Below are 17,170 nucleotides of genomic sequence, written 5' to 3' on the forward strand. Positions count from 1 at the left end.
TTGATTGACAGATACATGGAGCTCAATACAGGGCAATGCTTGACTCTTGCTTCACAATTAAGGGTAACACTTTATTTGAAGGGGGTTGAATAAGACTGACATGACACTTTCATTAACATGACATAACACCTGTCATAAACATGAATAAGCCTTCATGAATATTTATGACTGTTGTCATAAAGCGTCATTCGGTAAATTATGACACTTTTAATACAAAGTTGACATTATTCAAAATGTCTTTGTTATGACAACTTGACATTAACTAGGAAATCATTACTGTTTAAACTTTACCTTTAATAACATAAAGTTACCTAATTTTTAAAGTGCAATCAGTAATTCTTTTATAACAAATTTATATCAGTAATGATTTCTTGGTTAATGTCAAGTTGTCATAACAACGGCATTTTGAATAATGTCAACTTTGTATTAAAAGTGTCATAATTTACCGAATGACGCTTTATGACAACAGTCATAAATATTCATGAAGGCTTATTCATGTTCATGACATGTGATATGTCATGTTTATGACAGTGTTATGTCAGTCTTATTCAACCCCCTTCAAATAAAGTGTTACCCAATTAAGTGCTACTTGGTATTGATACGTCACTAACTATTCTAGTAAATACATTGAAGTCTGTTTGTGGAACATCACAGAATGTGACATTCAAGGAGTATGTGAGTATTTATGCAAGAATGGAGTGTCGGTTGCAATTTTTAATTTTGAACTTTAAAGTTGTTGTTTTTTTAACAAATGTAGATATGTAGTATAGAAGATTTTAATGTATGCTTTTGCAGTAATGCTGTCACAATTCTCAGCGACGCTTCAAATCAGATATAACAGTGAGTGCTGCGTTCCAGCCTGGAGAACCCATCACACCGCCACCTGTGAATCACCAAACACATGAAAATCACACACTGTCTACTCAATGAGCAGACAAACAAAGCAGCAATGAAAATGTAACTTCAAACTCAAAGGTTCATTAAATATTCATCAACAGTAACCACATAAAACAATTAAAATTCCCATTACTTTGCTATAAAGTGAAAAAAATGATTCTGTAAATGCAGTTTATTATCCAGTTAAAATGAAACGGCAAACCTGGATGACAGCCACTGCCACACAGATAGAGTCCTTTAATTGGTGAGCGGTAGTCTGAAAGTGAGGGCAAAGGTCGCGCTAGGTAGAGCTGGTCCAGAGACATTGATCCATGAAAGATATTCTGTGAAAACAAACTCATGTTGGATGCTTTCGCATTGGAGTTTACATAACCATGCACACTCTTTTGTTTGATGGGTGCCACATTAAAACAGAAAAACACACATGCACAATGACGAAACAAAGCTCTGTGAGGTAAAAAAAAAAAAAAAAAAGGCTCAGCTGAACTTTGACTCTCATTTATAGGTTTGTGTAAAAGTGCCTATAACCATTAACCGCTTACACAACAGGCCCCATGAAGGACTCAAATTACTTCCCCCTTCAGTGAAGAGCTGATTGTGTCAAGCAAACGGGCTCTATGTCAACATTCAAATGGCTTCCCATCCATAATGTGTGCAGTGTACAGCTTGTACCCCGCCAGTGAGTCCAAAGATCTTCTCCAGGTCAGGGGGAGACAGGATTTCTCTGCCCACAACGGAGGTTTTAAACCCAGGGGCGTATTGTTCCACCCAGTCAAAAACTACAAAAGCAGACAAAGACAGACTATTTTTTTGTTTTTACTGATACAGGTTTATCAAAACAGTTCTAAAGATAACCAATATTTTTAAACACATTTTTTTAATTTTAGAAAGAAGAGGCTCTTAAAAAAAAAAAACATAGTCTGCAGCCAACTTGTCATCACCTTTTACATAGAAAAGAGAATAAGTTAAAAGGAATATATGATTTTAGTATAAGAATAATTTGTGTTTCTAACCGGTGTCTCCAAAGTCCTCTCTGTCCTGCTGGGTCCACTCCCTGCCTTTGATGTGGTAGGGGGTAAACTGAGTGAACAATGACACAACATGGCAGCCAGGGGGCGCTAGAGTGGGGTCCAAAACAGATGGGATAGTCATCTCCAGCATAGGTCTACAGGCAAAGAGAACATCATTTGGTAAAAGGTGGGAATTTTTTTGTTAAGCTACAAGCAGTGAACATAGTAGATATCTTTAATATTGTATGTGGTAAACAGATTGTTTTTAATAACCGACATATAGGAAGCGGTTTGTAAACATAATGACATTTTTTACTTGTGCAAATAGTCAAATAATAACCAGATCTGATGATGTTACGTTTGTCTATATTTGTATCACATCTATGTGATACATATAAAATATATGTCGCTGAAAAAAGATCCTTTAAATGACTTGATGCACAAATAAACTTATTGGTCGCCTTTAGGAATTTGTCCTGATAATCTTGAAATATAAAAACTTTAGAGGCAGCAGGGTTGATGACATATCTTTCATCCATATCAACTTAAAACTAATTTATACAGTAAATGTGTTTTTCCAGGTTTTTTTTCCCATTCATCCACACGAATTGAGTTTGAAGGAATGAGGAATAAAGTCAAACCTCGCTGAGGGACGTCCATTGATGGCATCTTTATATGCAGCCTCAAGTATGTCCACGTTTTCACAGTTCAGGTGTATTGAGCACTGATGGTGGGGTCCAGGCTTATCGTCTGGTGTGGGTGATGCCAGGAAGTTTGGTAATTTGTCCAATGCCACTACAAAAGCAGACGACAAGAAAAGTAAACAAAAACAACAATCTGAGTTTTTTGCCACTTTTTCAGGAAGAGACGAGTTCTGGCACCTGGGGGGGGGGGGATATACACTATACTGACACCTATTTTTGCTCACAAATGCAAATTATTAAAGGCAGGTATTTTAACCAATTACACTTTGGAACTTTTAAACTTTGAACCAAAGTTTCTCGACCAAACCAAAATGGGTTTTTGCTGAGAATTCAATGCCTTTTCCACTCAACTTTTAAATTGTGTGTATTGTATTTGCCAGGGATGTTGGTTCAAGTTTTCTCTCCACATTAAAATAAAGTTAAGAAAGAAGATGGTAGCAGTTTATTAGTCTGTCCATCTAACATCTTTATTACACGTTTTCACACAGTTCAGTGATTACTGCAACTGCCTACGCAATGCATAAACTATCATCTAATTCGCAAACCACATACAAGTGAAAGAGGCCTTACAGGACTTTAGAAGGTCAACAGCCGTCCATACAGAGCCTTCTCTACACCTCGTAGACAATCCCTTTTGAATTCTGCTTTACTTCACTACAGGATAGATTTCATAGAAACTTTAATAAAAACAACTTCACCAGAAGCGGAATAGACTCACCGTTAATCTTTGTAACAGGTGAAGTGTAGTCTACCTGGTCTACAGCTTTGATGAACTCTTCAGAAAGAGCACCCTACGGAGAGAGCAGACGCATCAGCTGCACATTGCCTTCTGCTCTGCTAACATGAGATGGGGATTCGCAGTATTACCTTCGATGTCAGGTACTTGAAGGTAGCATAGGGGGTGGCATTTGACAGAACCACATTACTGTGAATCTCGGTACCATCTTTTAGCGCTACTCCTTTAGTTGCGCCATCTGAACCGACAAGGATCTGTTCGACATTCTGCCCAAGACGCGGAGAAAACACAATCGACCAGGTTCCGTAAAAAGACACAGGAAAATAAAATATTAAATGATCACCTTACCTTCTCTGTAAAAACGTCTACTCCGTAAGACTGAGCAGCTCTTGCTATAGCCTGAGACAAACCTCCCATGCCTCCCTCCACATAACCCCACGCTCCTTTCTCCTTTTCCAGCTCTCCCATTACATGGTGCAAGAGCACATACCTTCATGGCAAGACAAATGCATAACAGATTTAGGAGAGGTCTGCACTTAATTCTGCTCTGCTACATTTGTTACAGTGAAAAAGAAATTCCTCTCACCCGCTACCGGGGTTGCTAGGACTGGTCATGGCTCCTATCACACCGTCAGTAGCTAATGTTGCCCTCAGTGGCTCTGAATCGAACCACCGAGTGAGAATCTTTGACAGAAAATAGGAGTGTCATTAGCAACACACACAGAGAGCAGAGTGTCTGGTTTATTTATTTTTTCTAAGATATAACAAACCTTCATGATGGGTGCGGTTACAATTTCATAAAAGTCTGGAATATTCCCTCCAAGTTTCAGACCTTTTAATTTACAATAAAAAAAAAACAAAACAATGTGACTCAGGTAATGGACTATGCAAAGAGATCATTCGGAATGTCTGCCTTGGTCCACAAACCTAATTTGGCAATAGGTATCAGCGTCTTAGTTGCAGCCAGCCTCTTCCTTAGTGAACCAGCTGTAACTCCTCTGATATCTACAGGTGGAGAATCCAGCAGAGGGTGGATAGCACTAGCTAACTTTTTAAGATGTGCAACAAAGTCTGGATAAGCCTAAGAACATTTTAGAGAATCGGTAAAGATGTGGTGAAGGAAAGGAAAGGAGACATTAAATTCAACAAAGGCAAAGCACAGTATCATTTATTACAGTTTTTATTATGCTTAAGACACCTTAGCATCCTTCTGTGAAAACTTGCCGATCTCATTTAGGTTTTCGGCCAGATCTGACCCAAGGGTGAGGGACCTTGGTACAGCCCCCTTCATCCCCTCCTCCAACATGGGGGTGAAAGAATGGGGGTCTCTCATGTATACCTTCAATCCATGTTTCTCAATACAAATAAAACACAAAAACAAAGCAAAAAATATAAAAACAAACAAGGATATTCATTTTAAGATTAGATATTAGAAGCATATGTATACTTTAAACCAGGCATTTACATAAACTGAATAAAAATACATCACTTTTTTTTCCTGAGTAATTATAAGCAAGCATGACTATCATTGAAACATCCAGCCATTGTACAATTCAGAAAGTAAACGGTTTCTGTGTCCCAGAGAGGAACATGTTTTGGTATAAAATACTTGTACCATCCACAGCTTGATCCAAGTCATACAGTTTAAAAGGCAGTTCTGCCCAAATAGAGAAATGTGCTAAATTTGAAGAAGATTCAGAAATTCTCCCAAAACTTCTCTTGCTAGTTGTTCTGGCATTTACAAAACAAAAAATACAATAGAAATTGAAATTCTGGTCATTGTAACTGATCTAAACAGGAGGGTACGTAGTCTGATTTAATGTCAGACTAAACGGTAAGAAAAAAATATATATCTTTTTACAGTTTATGTAAATATCTGCTTCAGACTGTACATAAAGTGTTTTGAAATGATTTTGGTGTTTATACCTTGAGCTCAAGGTCTCTGTATATGTGAGGTCGTAACAAACTGAGCAAATATGAGCACCTGGAGAAGTGGAAACCTGCAGACAAGAGGTTTTTTTTTTCTCTAATTGAATGAAACCAGTGTATTGAGCAGCTAAAAACAGATGAAAGCAAAATAGGTATCTATCATATCTTCTACTTTTGAATGCTATTTCATGAATGCATTTCACATTTAGCACAAAAAAGACACACATGCAAACACAAATAAATGTCAAATAAGTTTAGAAAAAAAGAGCCATATTGCAACAAATAAAGTCTCCGATACTCAGACTTTCCTGGGGAAAATCCCCGAGAACCATACAGCCACGTAATATGGTTGGTCATATAGTTAATGATTGTCTTGTATTCATTTGTATTTCATATGGCTTGCTTATAGTGTTGTTACACATTCTTAATCTCAATAATTTAACCCGAATAGTTAGAGATAACTACCGTATATCTCTTTCATGATCATAGCCCTAAAGCTATATCATGAAAGATAACATTATCTTTCATTATAATAACTGTTGTCATAGGCTTATTACTGAGGTCCCTTAGGTCATAAAGTTGTTAGGTAGCTCTGCAACAGGTTTGGGTAATAACATCTTGCTTTGCAAGGAGTCATAATCTGTTGTGTGTTTTAGATAAATCACTTTTCTGTGACCCAGTGAACCAATATTTTTCCCAGTGTATTCATCCTACCTGGAAAGATCTCCTCTGTGACAGCTGCCCCTCCCAGCACATGTCTGCGCTCCAGCACAGCTGTCTTCACCCCTCCCTTCTGAAGATAGGCGGCCTACACACACGCGCGCGCCGCACGCACACGCACGCACGAAATTACATTTAACCTGTTGTCAGATGGTATAGGTGTGCAGACTGAACAGCAGGTGTTGGGAAACAAATGTGTGAACTCACTGCCACCAGCCCATTGTGTCCTGCAAAGAAGAAGACATATTTTGTACATGAATAGATTTTAATTTTTGTTGTGCATCTTGTGGCTGATTTGTGCAAGTTCAAGTTTGCAAAACTAAACACAACTGAAATAAAGAAAAGCCAACTGACAACTTCTGGAAGATTAAGGCTTTTTTGTTGTTGTTGTTGTTGTTGTTTTTTCACCACAAGTAAGAATCTTGGCACCACAAATTTTGTTTTCAAAAGCCTTTTTCAATGTTTCTCACCTCCTCCGATGACCAGCGCGTCATAGCAGGGTTTTAAAGCAGTGTGATTCGATCTGGATCCCATCAGTATCCACAGCAGATTCTTAGCCCGAGTTCCTCGATCCGTCCACACCGCTGCAGCCATGGCAGGAGCTTTCGCTTATCCAACGTCGGTCCCGCCTCCTTTCCCGAACTGTGCTAAGCATCCGAAATCAGAATCAGACCCTGTTAAGTTGGTAGGTCGGTCCGCAGACAAAGTTGGCGTTTCCAAAGTAAGGCGTTTCTGAAGAGCAACACCCGATTGGACAAGCAGTAAAACAAGGCATTTTTTAAGGATCTGATTGGATGAGATTAACTTCCGTCATTGAAGTTTTCCTTTTTTTAAATATCGCTGACGTTCTTCTCTGGCATCGGACTTTCCTTTATCTTTTTAGTTTCACGCGCTTGCTGTATTAACCACGAGTCTCAGAAGCCTTGAAGACTTAGATATAATAAAGACAGGTAGATTGCATTAACAGGTGTCAGATATTAGCGGTTTCTCCATAACTTTTCCTCCCGCTTCTTTCACCGTTTACATTTCAAAATAAGAGCATGAACATAAATCACTTAAACTAACGATCGTGATTTTTTAGAGATGCTTATAAGTAGTGAGGAATGCGTGGCCAGCACCACGAAGAAACAAGAAACTAGTTTTATAATTTTAATTTGTAAGAAATGTTTAAAACTATATATCATTTCAAGCCCATTTTACTATGAAAAAGTTTGCTAGGCAGTAACTTCAGTGAAGTAGTAGATCATGTTGTAAACATGCAAATGGCCACCAGGGGGCACATTGAACCCATGAAAACGTATTCATAAAGCTATAAGCTTTTTTTTTTTTACAGTCAGTCACAACTGATTCATAGAGAACAGTGTGAAAGTGGTTAATTGCTATAGATCTAGGATTACGTTGTAGTTTTTTAATTATAAAAAAAAACATGAAAAGTTTAATGTGAAGAAAACACCTGTTTCCCCAACTGTGTGTGATATTCTGCATTTTCAGTTTCTTTTCTATGGTAAAATTATATGTAGCAAAGCACTAAAACAACAAAGTTGTTCAAGGCAATCATTTCACAGCTTGTCTTATACATCGACATAAATCACGTCGATGTATAAGAGCCGACCTTGAACACTTTAAGAAGAACTCTTAACACAAAATGGTTTCCGAGTGCTGCTGTTAAAGATGTCATCTCGGCCTAGTGGTTCTTGTACGATACATTAAAGAGATAAGAGGTCATAGATCATGATGTCCATCTGCGAGCCGCAGTCTGGCTGGACAAGCTGGAAATTGCTTGGTAAGATCTGAAGCATGATTTGAATACTTTAGTTGGTGTAAAAATAACCAAACACAGCAGAAGTTAAGCAAGTTAGAGTATCATCTGGGCAATAGGATTTTCACTGTATTTTGCTTAGGCAGTGTAAAATAATTCCTGAGGTTTGCATAGATTGTGCACTCTCTTGGTAGGGGGCAATGAAATGGGATGCTATGGTGATCTAGTTTCCTGAAAGAATTAAAATGCATCCCCCTCGGCGTATTAGACCAGCATTAGTTTCAGGGAAGAGAAATGATCCTGATATTGTGTCTGCTCGGTTTTCCTTAAAGGAGCGTCTGCGGCAGCGACCAATCAACCGTAACTGGATCAGACGATCCAGGCAGGAGTTTTTGTTCTTGTAAGCAGAAATTAACACTTCATTTCCCTTTGTCGGCAGAAATTCAACACTGCAGCCCTTGAAGGCTCTCTCAGGCAATAAAGGGCCAAAATCTAATTAAGCTGGAACAGCTCCGCACCAAAACACAATTACCCCTCTTTGGTAAAGAAAAAAAGAAAAAAAAAATGCCTCCAGGCAAATGCATTCCCTGGTGGAAATGTTACGTGTCTCAGCATTTATACACGGAAACCATAAGGTATTGTTTCACAAGGGTCTATAAACGGTGCATAATGAACACTTATGGATGAGGAAGTTGATCGGTTTTAACTCTCGGGTTTATTTGGATGAATAATGACCAAAATAAATCTGGTAATTTTTGAGAGATGCAACTGACACTGAGAAATCTTTTGTGATATTCATCACCTAAAAAAAAGAAACAAAAATAAACTTCCATTTAAGAATGACGAATAAAAAGAGGTCTATGAGTTGTGATAGTATGAGCACTTTATAAACAAAGCAAATAAGTCTTCAGTCATCCCCCTTCACTTTATATTTTGCTTAAAGGTAACCAAACTTCCTTTATAGCTTTCTTAAGATTTAAGGCTATTTTTTACACAAAAAAAAGCCTCTAAAAATCTCTTATTTTTTTACATTCCATCCTTCAACTGTGATCATGAGATGTGGATCACACTAAAAGAACAGGAACAGGATCCTGGGGTTTTCTGGGAATGGCCTACTGGGACAGAGACGGAGAAGAATGTCTGGCTTTCCCAGACGGACGTAAACAATGGATGGATGGGTGTGAAGGCTGGATAGCAGCTCACCATACAAGCAAATGTGTAAATCTGACCAAAGTCATAAACTTATGAGACATCACCAATGTCGATGCTGACATTAGCGTATTCCTATCGTAAAATATTTTTGATTAATTGCATTTTGCTGTGCACTAGTGCAGGTCTTAGCACTGTTGCTTCATTCTATAAAAATAAGAAGGTCCCAGGTTTCGATCTCAATTCTGGCCCTTCTATGTGAGTGAAATGTGTGTGCTCTGCACAACCTTGACCCAGCAAAGAGCGGATGGAACTACTTTCTAATGCTCTTATTGTGCATGCCTTGGTTCAATTCCTCCCACCATCGTCTAAAACCATGCACAGCAACTGGATTGGCCACTCTGAATTGCTTACCAGTGGAGGATGTGCAGAATTGATTGCACTTTGGGTGTCTGTGTTCCCCTGTGATGAATTTGAAGCCATTGAGGGTAAATCCTATTGAGTGCTGATGATAGGGATCAGGCTCCCAGCAGCACTACAGGATTCACATTAGCAAAGAATGTAAGTGGGTTCATTTTGATGCTTTGGTAGTTACTTCCGCTTGTTGAGAAATTAGTGAGCTGCAGATAAAATTGATCCATGATCTCAATAGTTTAAATTTTTATGTTAATTTCATAATTCAAACAATAATTACAAGCATAAAGAGAGCAAAGTAAATTTTAAGATAACTCTGGTGTGTAAAACGTCTTAAATGAGTCTTTGATTCATCCGTCATCCATACCGATTTATCCATGCTGACCCGGGCATGCTTCTGTTTATCACAGGGAAAAGAAATCATGGCTTTTAACAAAATCACATATTGCAAATTTTATTGGCACACTTGTCAATTTATTAAATATGAATGCAAGTGAAGTGTTTTTTTAATTTTGTTTTAAGCTGAGTTTTTTATTAACTTATTAATATGAATCCATGGCCCTCTGTGTAGTGCATATAATGAGACATTCAGGTTATCTGTTCATTTTAGTTTTTTGATTTGATCTCTTTTAGCACCACGCGCAGTAAGGAGAGTAGTAGAAGAGGTAAAAAACAAAAATCTCCAAAGCTCACTTTTGTAGAACTGCAGAAAAGTGTTGCTTCAAGTTATTATAACAACCAGTTGAATGTGTTACGCCAACCAGCTGTGTGAGAGGAATACCAATAAAAATCTCTTTTGTGCTACCGTTACAAATGCAAATATGTTAAGTTTATCTGTACTTAAGTTTATCCGGTATTTTATCTGTAATCACGGGCTTTTAGGTTTTTAGCAACAACAAAATTGAATTGGTAGGTTGTCAAACAAAGGCTGATTATGCAGAAAAGCATTTCCAAGCATGGCCTGTATCCCTTCCGAAAACACCTGGGACACTGCTAATGAGCATGGATTCATGAACTCTTTAAAATACCAATAGACCTGAAAGGAAAACCTGGTGACCACTAAAAGCCAAATCTACACAGAAAGTGTACACAGCACACAAATGTAACTTTTTTCCATGGCCAGTTCAGTCCTCAGATATGCACTGAAAACATGTGGATCGAGGTGAAGAGAGAGACTTAAGAGAACAGATGATCCATAGTTTAATGATTCTACAAAGAGGTCAAAGATCACTCTCTCTGCAAGGTCCAACCTTGTCAATATTATAGAAAAATAAGTGTTGTCCTAATGGCAACAAAGTTCAATAGTGCCATTGAGCAATTGTTTCCTTAACATTTTCCCCTGTTGAATGAATGCATTGAAATTGAAGGGTGGACCCTTAAAGTTTTTTTTTTTTCTGGTCAAACTAGTTTGAGAACAATAAGCCAATTGTGGCTTACCAATTGTGGCTTTATTGCAAATAAAGCCACTAAACAAACAATTTGCAATTGTTTGTTTAGTGCAAACAATTGCAAATTATTTGCCACAATTTGCAATTGTGGCAAATAAAACTGTTTCCTGTGTAAATTTTAGAACTAGATTAAATTGAATTAATTTTTAGTGGAAAAAGTAACCACCTAAAATGTGATCAAATTGAGTAAAGCTTCTCTTTACCTTGTCTTACGAGTTTGTTCGTTCTAAATATGCACTTTAAACGGGCAGAAACGTGTAAAAGCTACTTTTTTTAAGTAAAAGTTTGCAACAGACGGAGTCGTGAGTGGCATGTCAATCAGCCAATAGCGTGAATAGGCTCTGACACCAATGAGCAATGACTTCCTCATCCCACTGTCTGCACTGGATTTAGGTGTGCAGACTCCTCGTCCAGTACGACTTCCCCCCTGCTGAGCTCTGTTTGGAAGCGACAGAGGCGGGGACGGAGAGTAGTAACACAGGAACGAGGAGCTCCAAGGGAATGTGAAAGTCAAGGCCTTAAATCCCCGCGATAAGACTTTACGTACCGCCGCGTTTCTCATGGAAACAGATGGATTTGTGAGGAAGCGTCGGATGACAGCGGAGACCGCAGGCGGTGATGCCGGGGTTGCAGGAGCCTCAGCTGGGGCAGAAGTTCGATGGCTGGGGGGCAGATTCTGGGGAGTTTCAGAAAGTATTGTGAGCAGCCTGACGCCGCGTATCGGGGGAGAATCGCAGCTGCAAAGTGTGGACGTTGTCTGCGAGGCTCAGGAGGCACAAGGAGAGGACTCGGAACCTGACTATGAAGGTCTGCCACAGGGAGCATCTACTAGCACCCACATGTTGGCAGGCGCCGTGGCTGGGATAATGGAGCACTGCCTCATGTTCCCCATCGACTGTGTGAAGGTAGCACGGCTCAATGGCTAACAGACTGAACCACAACTTTTTATGAATGTGGAATGCTTTCACATTCCGGTTTCTGTTTGTTTTCTTTGGGTGTTCTCTGTGCAGCCTCCATGTTTGTTAGCTTAGCTCATTAGCTCTTTTGCTAACACGCTGCAGAGCCGTGACGAAGGTCAGCTGGCTCGGTTGTATTTCCCAGCATCGACTAACTTGTTCGCATGGTATTTTATTGGTAATTAACCGGCGTTTGCTTCTGTGGGTTTTGCACCAACACTGACTTCTGCAAATTGCGTCTGTTTGACAACATCTGTTTAACTTAAACCTTATCTGCTGTCAGAACTTCAGCGGAGAATGTTACAGAACTGCTTATACGTCACGAGCAAGCTACGGCGTCCTGGACGGCCAAAGCAGAACACTATGCAAAACACATCACTGAGGAACTCACGTGCAGTACAAAGGGCATATCGTATTGTGTCAACAAATTGACCAAAACACAAGTTTATAAAACAGTAACCTGATACAGTGCTCAACAGAACAGAAAATGCAGTCAAACCTTTTCTTTGCAAGCTAGTAGATGTTGGAAAACCTTTTGAAAAATGTTTGTAGAGTCTGTTTTCAATGAAAAGGAAAATACTTAAAGGTAATCTGTAAGAAAATTATAAGATGATTCATGAAGGTTGGAAATTAAGAGCAATACTTTAAAAGCTTCCCCCACATTCAGTGAAGACACATTTAACTGTTTAGAAATATTTATACAGTAATTAGCCACTGGTCACGGTGCACAATCTAAAGGAGCAGCACTAAAATAAATCGTGCATTATTTTAATTTGCAGTGTAAATATAAGAGTGTCTTTACTGTGTAAATCACAGTTCAGTCATTCCTCGAAAACATTCTAAAGATGAGATCAGCAAGGTGGTGTATGCTTCTTCTAAACCATGAAGGATCGTAGATGATGACTGCAGCTTTATTGTCGTTGCATGTTGTTGATCACTTCGACACATTCAGAAGCAGTGGGGCCTATGCACGTTTTTTCTGTTCAGCTTTTATACTGTGATTACCTTCACTTTTGGTTTACCAAGCCAGTCGGTCCTCAGAAATCCCACTTGAACAACTAAATCAGAAACTGAGAAAGAATTAATACACTGCTAAAAAAAAAATAAAGGGAACACTCAAATAACACATCCTAGATCTGAATGAATGAAATATTCTCATTGAATACTTTGTTCTGTACAAAGTTGAATGTGCTGACAACAAAATAACACAAAAATCATCAATGGAAATCAAATTTATTAACCAATGGAGGCCTGGATTTGGAGCCACACACAAAATTAAAGTGAAATGTTCCCTTTATTTTTTTGAGCAGTATATATTTTTTCCTCTGCCATGTGTACCATTCCTCAAGATTTGCCTCGGTCCTACTGGGGCTGTTTCTGTCCAGGCTAAATACGCAGAGAACATGAAAAACTGAATTATGGGTCATTTCTCTACTTGCTTAAAATACTCGCAGGTGTAAAAGAAGTGTGCGCGAATTATATGCTCGTTTATGAGAGTTTTACAAGGTTGAGCTGAAATGAAGTTTGAGTAAATTCTGGCTCCTCTTTGGTTTGCTCATGCAAATGTGAAATCCATGAAGCCAGCCTGTGTTGGGACGAGAAATGGTTCAGGTTCATGGGGAGGGGAGGAGGATTAAAGGAAGTAAGCTTATGTCCTCTTGTGACCCTAGAGCTTGTAACAGCACACTTCCTCCTATTCAGTCATTTATGTACACAAACATGACCCCACCCAGTGTCACAAACCTCATTTCCCACATTTGTCCTCTTAATCACACTGAAGACTATTAATCAAGCACTTGTATTGCTGTGTGTTTTTTTTTTTTGCCTTTTTTTTTTTTTTTTTTGAAGAACATGGAGCAACCTGAATCATGGGTTTGTTTCCCTCTGCTTTAATATCACGTCAAGGTCGACCACAGTTCCAATCCCAGTGACATTGTTAGAGAGAAATTATGTTTTTAAAATGGCAACATTCTTTTTCTTGCAGACAAGAATGCAGAGTCTCCAGCCTGACCCCGCAGCGCGCTACAAGAATGTGATGGACGCTCTTCGCCGGATCGTAGCCACCGAGGGAGTCTGGCGACCGCTAAGAGGCCTGAATGCGACGGCCATTGGCGCCGGGCCCGCTCACGCTCTGTATTTTGCCAGCTATGAGAAACTCAAAAAGACTCTAAGTGATACCATTCATCCAGGCGCTAACAGTCATTTGGCTAATGGTACCATAAAGCTAACCCTATTTGTACATTCCTTTTGTTTTGAATCTGACGCTCCAACAAGATGCTGCAACTCAAACCCTAAAGCTAAACATGCATCCTTTAAACTCTGGGTAGCTTTAGGCTACTAGTGAGTTATAAAGTTTGCATTTTTATAGAAATACCCGTTTGCTCTGTAGAGATATCGGCTCCTTCCAGCTTTCGTTATAGTTTGACCTGTCATGTTTGAAATCAGCTGAAAGATATTCCAAAGATTCACTTTGGAAATCTTCCTCCAGATTTCCAACTTGCTGTTATTCTCTGTCATTCCTGTTTTTTTTTTTTTGTTTTTTTTTCCTTTAAAATTTCTAGTTTAGTGGGTGGCTGGGTACTGTGCCTCTTTTCCCTGCTCTTTCAAGTGTTTGAGTTACTGTCCACCAGGGGTCTCTCTTTGCTCAGGTTTGCTCCTACTGAAGGAGGTTTCCAATGTTTACAGTCACTAAGTGCATACCAATTCTGCTGGGTTAACATAATTTCTTGAGCGTAGCGTAAAACGTTGAACTGTAGGAGTAGATGCTCAGACATGACCAGACAAGTTCTGTTGCAAGTGGAAAATCTCCTTATGGCTGTATTTTTTTTTTTTTTTTTTTTCCCATTTCCACGTGTGGTGACTGCAGAAGTGTGTCTGTGTGTGTGTGTTTCAGGAGCAGCTGGTTGCGTTGCCACATTGCTTCACGATGCAGCCATGAACCCAGCAGAAGGTAAGGGCAAACTTTGTACTGTGTTTGGGTTTATTTTTTCCTTCTCAAAACAGCAGTTTTGAGTTTCAGAAGACACTTGCAGGTGCCAGGCCTCTGTGAATTTTCCTCCATGTCTGCCTGAAACCGGTAGTCTCACCCACTTTCTATTACAGCTGTCCCTGACCCACCTGCCCAAACATGTCAGAGGAAGGGCACTCGTCTCAGTCCCCTGTTCAGCTGCTGGGTGGGCTGCAGCTGTCTGAGCAAACTCAGCAAGAATAACATAAGATTTTGGGGGGTTTTTTCCGCAAAATTATTAACAGCTTCAATGTTTAATATTTTGTGACTTTGCAAGCCCAGATTTCAGTGTAATACTCCGTAAGCTAATTTTTAATTTAGACTATTTTTTTGTCTAAAATGTTTTAAAAGTAACGTATCTTCCTTCCCTCTTCACTGTTTTGTAATGCTGATTATGTTATGCTGTTACTTGTGGTGCTTTATTTTGGTCTATCACATAAAATCTCAACCAATGATGCACTTGATGCTGATGTTTTTTATTGAAAAACTGCTTTCCTTCACATCTCATATTGACCATTTTGTTTCTTGTCTTGGTTCTCCTCGGCGCTGTCAACGCTGGACTTGCTCGGCTCCCTCCTCCCATCAACACCTCTGCCCCAACCTGCTCCCAGTTGTGAAGCAGCGCATGCAGATGTTTAAGTCGCCCTACCGGGGCGTGTTGGACTGTGTCGGTGCCGTGTGGCAAAGGGAGGGTCCCGCTGCCTTTTACCGCAGCTACACCACCCAGCTCACCATGAACGTGCCCTTCCAGGTGCTCCACTTCATGACCTACGAGTACCTCCAGGAGCTGCTCAACCCTCACAGACTGTACAACCCCTCGTCCCACATGGTGTCCGGGGCTCTGGCCGGGGCGATCGCAGCGGCAGCCACCACGCCTCTGGACGTCTGCAAGACCCTGCTCAACACCCAGGAGTCTCACACCCTCAGCTCCGCCGGCCAAAGCCAGGGAGCCCATAGACAGATCTCAGGCCTGGTCCACGCCTTCAGGACGGTTTACAGGCTGGGCGGCCTGCAGGGCTTCTTCAAGGGAGTGCAAGCGAGGGTCATCTACCAGATGCCCTCCACAGCCATTAGCTGGTCTGTTTACGAGTTCTTCAAATACGGACTTACTAAGCACCAGCACAACAATATGAGAATCCAACATATCAAGGCCGAGGTGTAGATTTCCTACGGGTTTAATCGCCTCTCTTAATACATCAGGCCTCGCTGTGGCCACATACGCACATACAACCAGACGAAATACGCCTCAGTCGTCCTGATCTCCTCAGACAGAGCAGATAAGAAAGACACCTTCTGAACCGCTTTTAGTCATTTTACATCTGTTCACCATTTCTGCCATAGGATACAACTTTTACACAGTATTTTCAAGTGTCATTAATTTTAAATAATCCCTTTTATTGAAGCAGAACACGCATGAAGAAGGGTTTGGCAGTCAGCATTGGGCAGTCATAACCCTCTGTCAAGGGTTTACTTTATGAAACTTTGTTTTTGTATCCAAATTTTACTGCAATCAGATCTAGCTTTTCAGATAACACACGCCTACATTACATGTTTGGAGTTTAATGTAGAAATAAAACACCCCCAACTAGAAAAATTGGTTAAAATTGTTATGTTGCATAAACATACATCATTTATATGTTCAGGTTGTGTTGAAAAAGCCTGAAAAGCATCTGGATGCAGCTAAATTGTTGATTTGCAAAGAGGATTCATTATAAAAAATATTGAATAATACCACAAGAAGCTACAGTTTTAATGACGGGGTCAAAATATTTCTTGATCGTAAAATTAATCTTAATTTATTATTTATATCAATAAAAAAAACAAACCCAGTGCAGAACCTAGTAGACAAATACCCTAAAAAAATGTATCTTATTTGTTTATAATTATTTCATTCAGAGGTTTCTTCAATCAAATGTATTTTTGTTTTTTCTCCCCTGCTGCTGAAATATGTAATAACTGGTCTGTTTTCAGCTTTTATTTTGAACTACTGAGGTTTAATGCTTGTGCGCATCATCAGCAGGAGTTTTTGTTCTTACTGCAACCAAAAGAGAAGCTGAATTCCTAACATTTCACACACCCAACCCGAAGCTGTCGTTCTTACTTGCCAATGTCTGTTTCCGACACTGAATTGCACTTGTTCAATAAAAACTTCAGCAGAGGGGCTCTGCTCACTGTTCGTAAAAGAGAAAAGTTCTCCTTCTATGTGTTTAGATATGAGACTTCTACACTCCTGTAAGAAGGTGGCTTTTAGTGGCTGGATTTGCCGTGTGGATGAAGGTTGAGTTTACCAAATGCCACCATTTTACCGTCAACATGCATAATTAGATATTTTATACTTTAACCCTGGTATTATTACAACTCCATCATCTTGCGGAACCTTTAAATGATACCCGTACACTCAGGGAAACATTTGTTCAAACACCCTGGAGAGGACGGAAAAC

At 39.7% G+C, this 17,170-nt stretch overlaps 2 protein-coding genes across 2 annotated transcripts; one reads left to right on the forward strand and one right to left on the reverse strand.

Annotated features, from left to right (window-relative positions):
- Nucleotides 1-739: 739 nt before the first annotated feature.
- Nucleotides 740-6,819, reverse strand: pyroxd2 (pyridine nucleotide-disulphide oxidoreductase domain 2). The gene is made up of 16 exons (XM_015032143.1): nucleotides 6,467-6,819; nucleotides 6,204-6,223; nucleotides 5,991-6,084; nucleotides 5,274-5,347; nucleotides 4,546-4,701; nucleotides 4,275-4,428; nucleotides 4,118-4,179; nucleotides 3,934-4,031; nucleotides 3,696-3,837; nucleotides 3,479-3,613; nucleotides 3,330-3,402; nucleotides 2,549-2,702; nucleotides 1,911-2,062; nucleotides 1,570-1,676; nucleotides 1,100-1,220; nucleotides 740-883 (listed from the first exon to the last, which is right to left on the reverse strand). The coding sequence occupies exons 1-16, from the start codon at nucleotides 6,588-6,590 to the stop codon at nucleotides 813-815; spliced, it is 1,737 nt and encodes a 578-aa protein (XP_014887629.1). The 5' UTR covers nucleotides 6,591-6,819; the 3' UTR covers nucleotides 740-812.
- Nucleotides 6,820-11,126: 4,307 nt separating this feature from the next.
- On the forward strand, nucleotides 11,127-16,919 carry slc25a28 (solute carrier family 25 member 28). Its single transcript, XM_015032147.1, has 4 exons — nucleotides 11,127-11,671; nucleotides 13,707-13,935; nucleotides 14,616-14,672; nucleotides 15,341-16,919. The coding sequence occupies exons 1-4, from the start codon at nucleotides 11,327-11,329 to the stop codon at nucleotides 15,889-15,891; spliced, it is 1,182 nt and encodes a 393-aa protein (XP_014887633.1). The 5' UTR covers nucleotides 11,127-11,326; the 3' UTR covers nucleotides 15,892-16,919.
- The last annotated feature ends 251 nt before the right edge of the window (nucleotides 16,920-17,170 follow it).

This window comes from Poecilia latipinna, unplaced genomic scaffold, assembly GCF_001443285.1.
Source record: "Poecilia latipinna isolate Pla-1442-1.1 unplaced genomic scaffold, P_latipinna-1.0 Scaffold232, whole genome shotgun sequence".
Lineage (NCBI taxonomy): Eukaryota > Metazoa > Chordata > Actinopteri > Cyprinodontiformes > Poeciliidae > Poecilia > Poecilia latipinna.

Bases quoted from the DNA above. Each gene is read 5' to 3' on its own strand.
- pyroxd2 (XM_015032143.1), bottom strand. From the start codon at position 6,590: ATGGCTGCAGCGGTGTGGACGGATCGAGGAACTCGGGCTAAGAATCTG. The intron at 4,702-5,273 runs GTATAAACACCA...ATTTGTATTGAG, and splicing joins ACAGAGACCTTGAGCTCAAG to AAACATGGATTGAAGGTATA. The intron at 2,063-2,548 runs GTTTGACTTTAT...CTTTGCCTGTAG, and splicing joins AATGGACGTCCCTCAGCGAG to ACCTATGCTGGAGATGACTA.
- slc25a28 (XM_015032147.1), top strand. From the start codon at position 11,327: ATGGAAACAGATGGATTTGTGAGGAAGCGTCGGATGACAGCGGAGACC. The intron at 13,936-14,615 runs GTACCATAAAGC...TGTGTGTTTCAG, and splicing joins TAACAGTCATTTGGCTAATG to GAGCAGCTGGTTGCGTTGCC. The intron at 14,673-15,340 runs GTAAGGGCAAAC...ACCTGCTCCCAG, and splicing joins AGCCATGAACCCAGCAGAAG to TTGTGAAGCAGCGCATGCAG.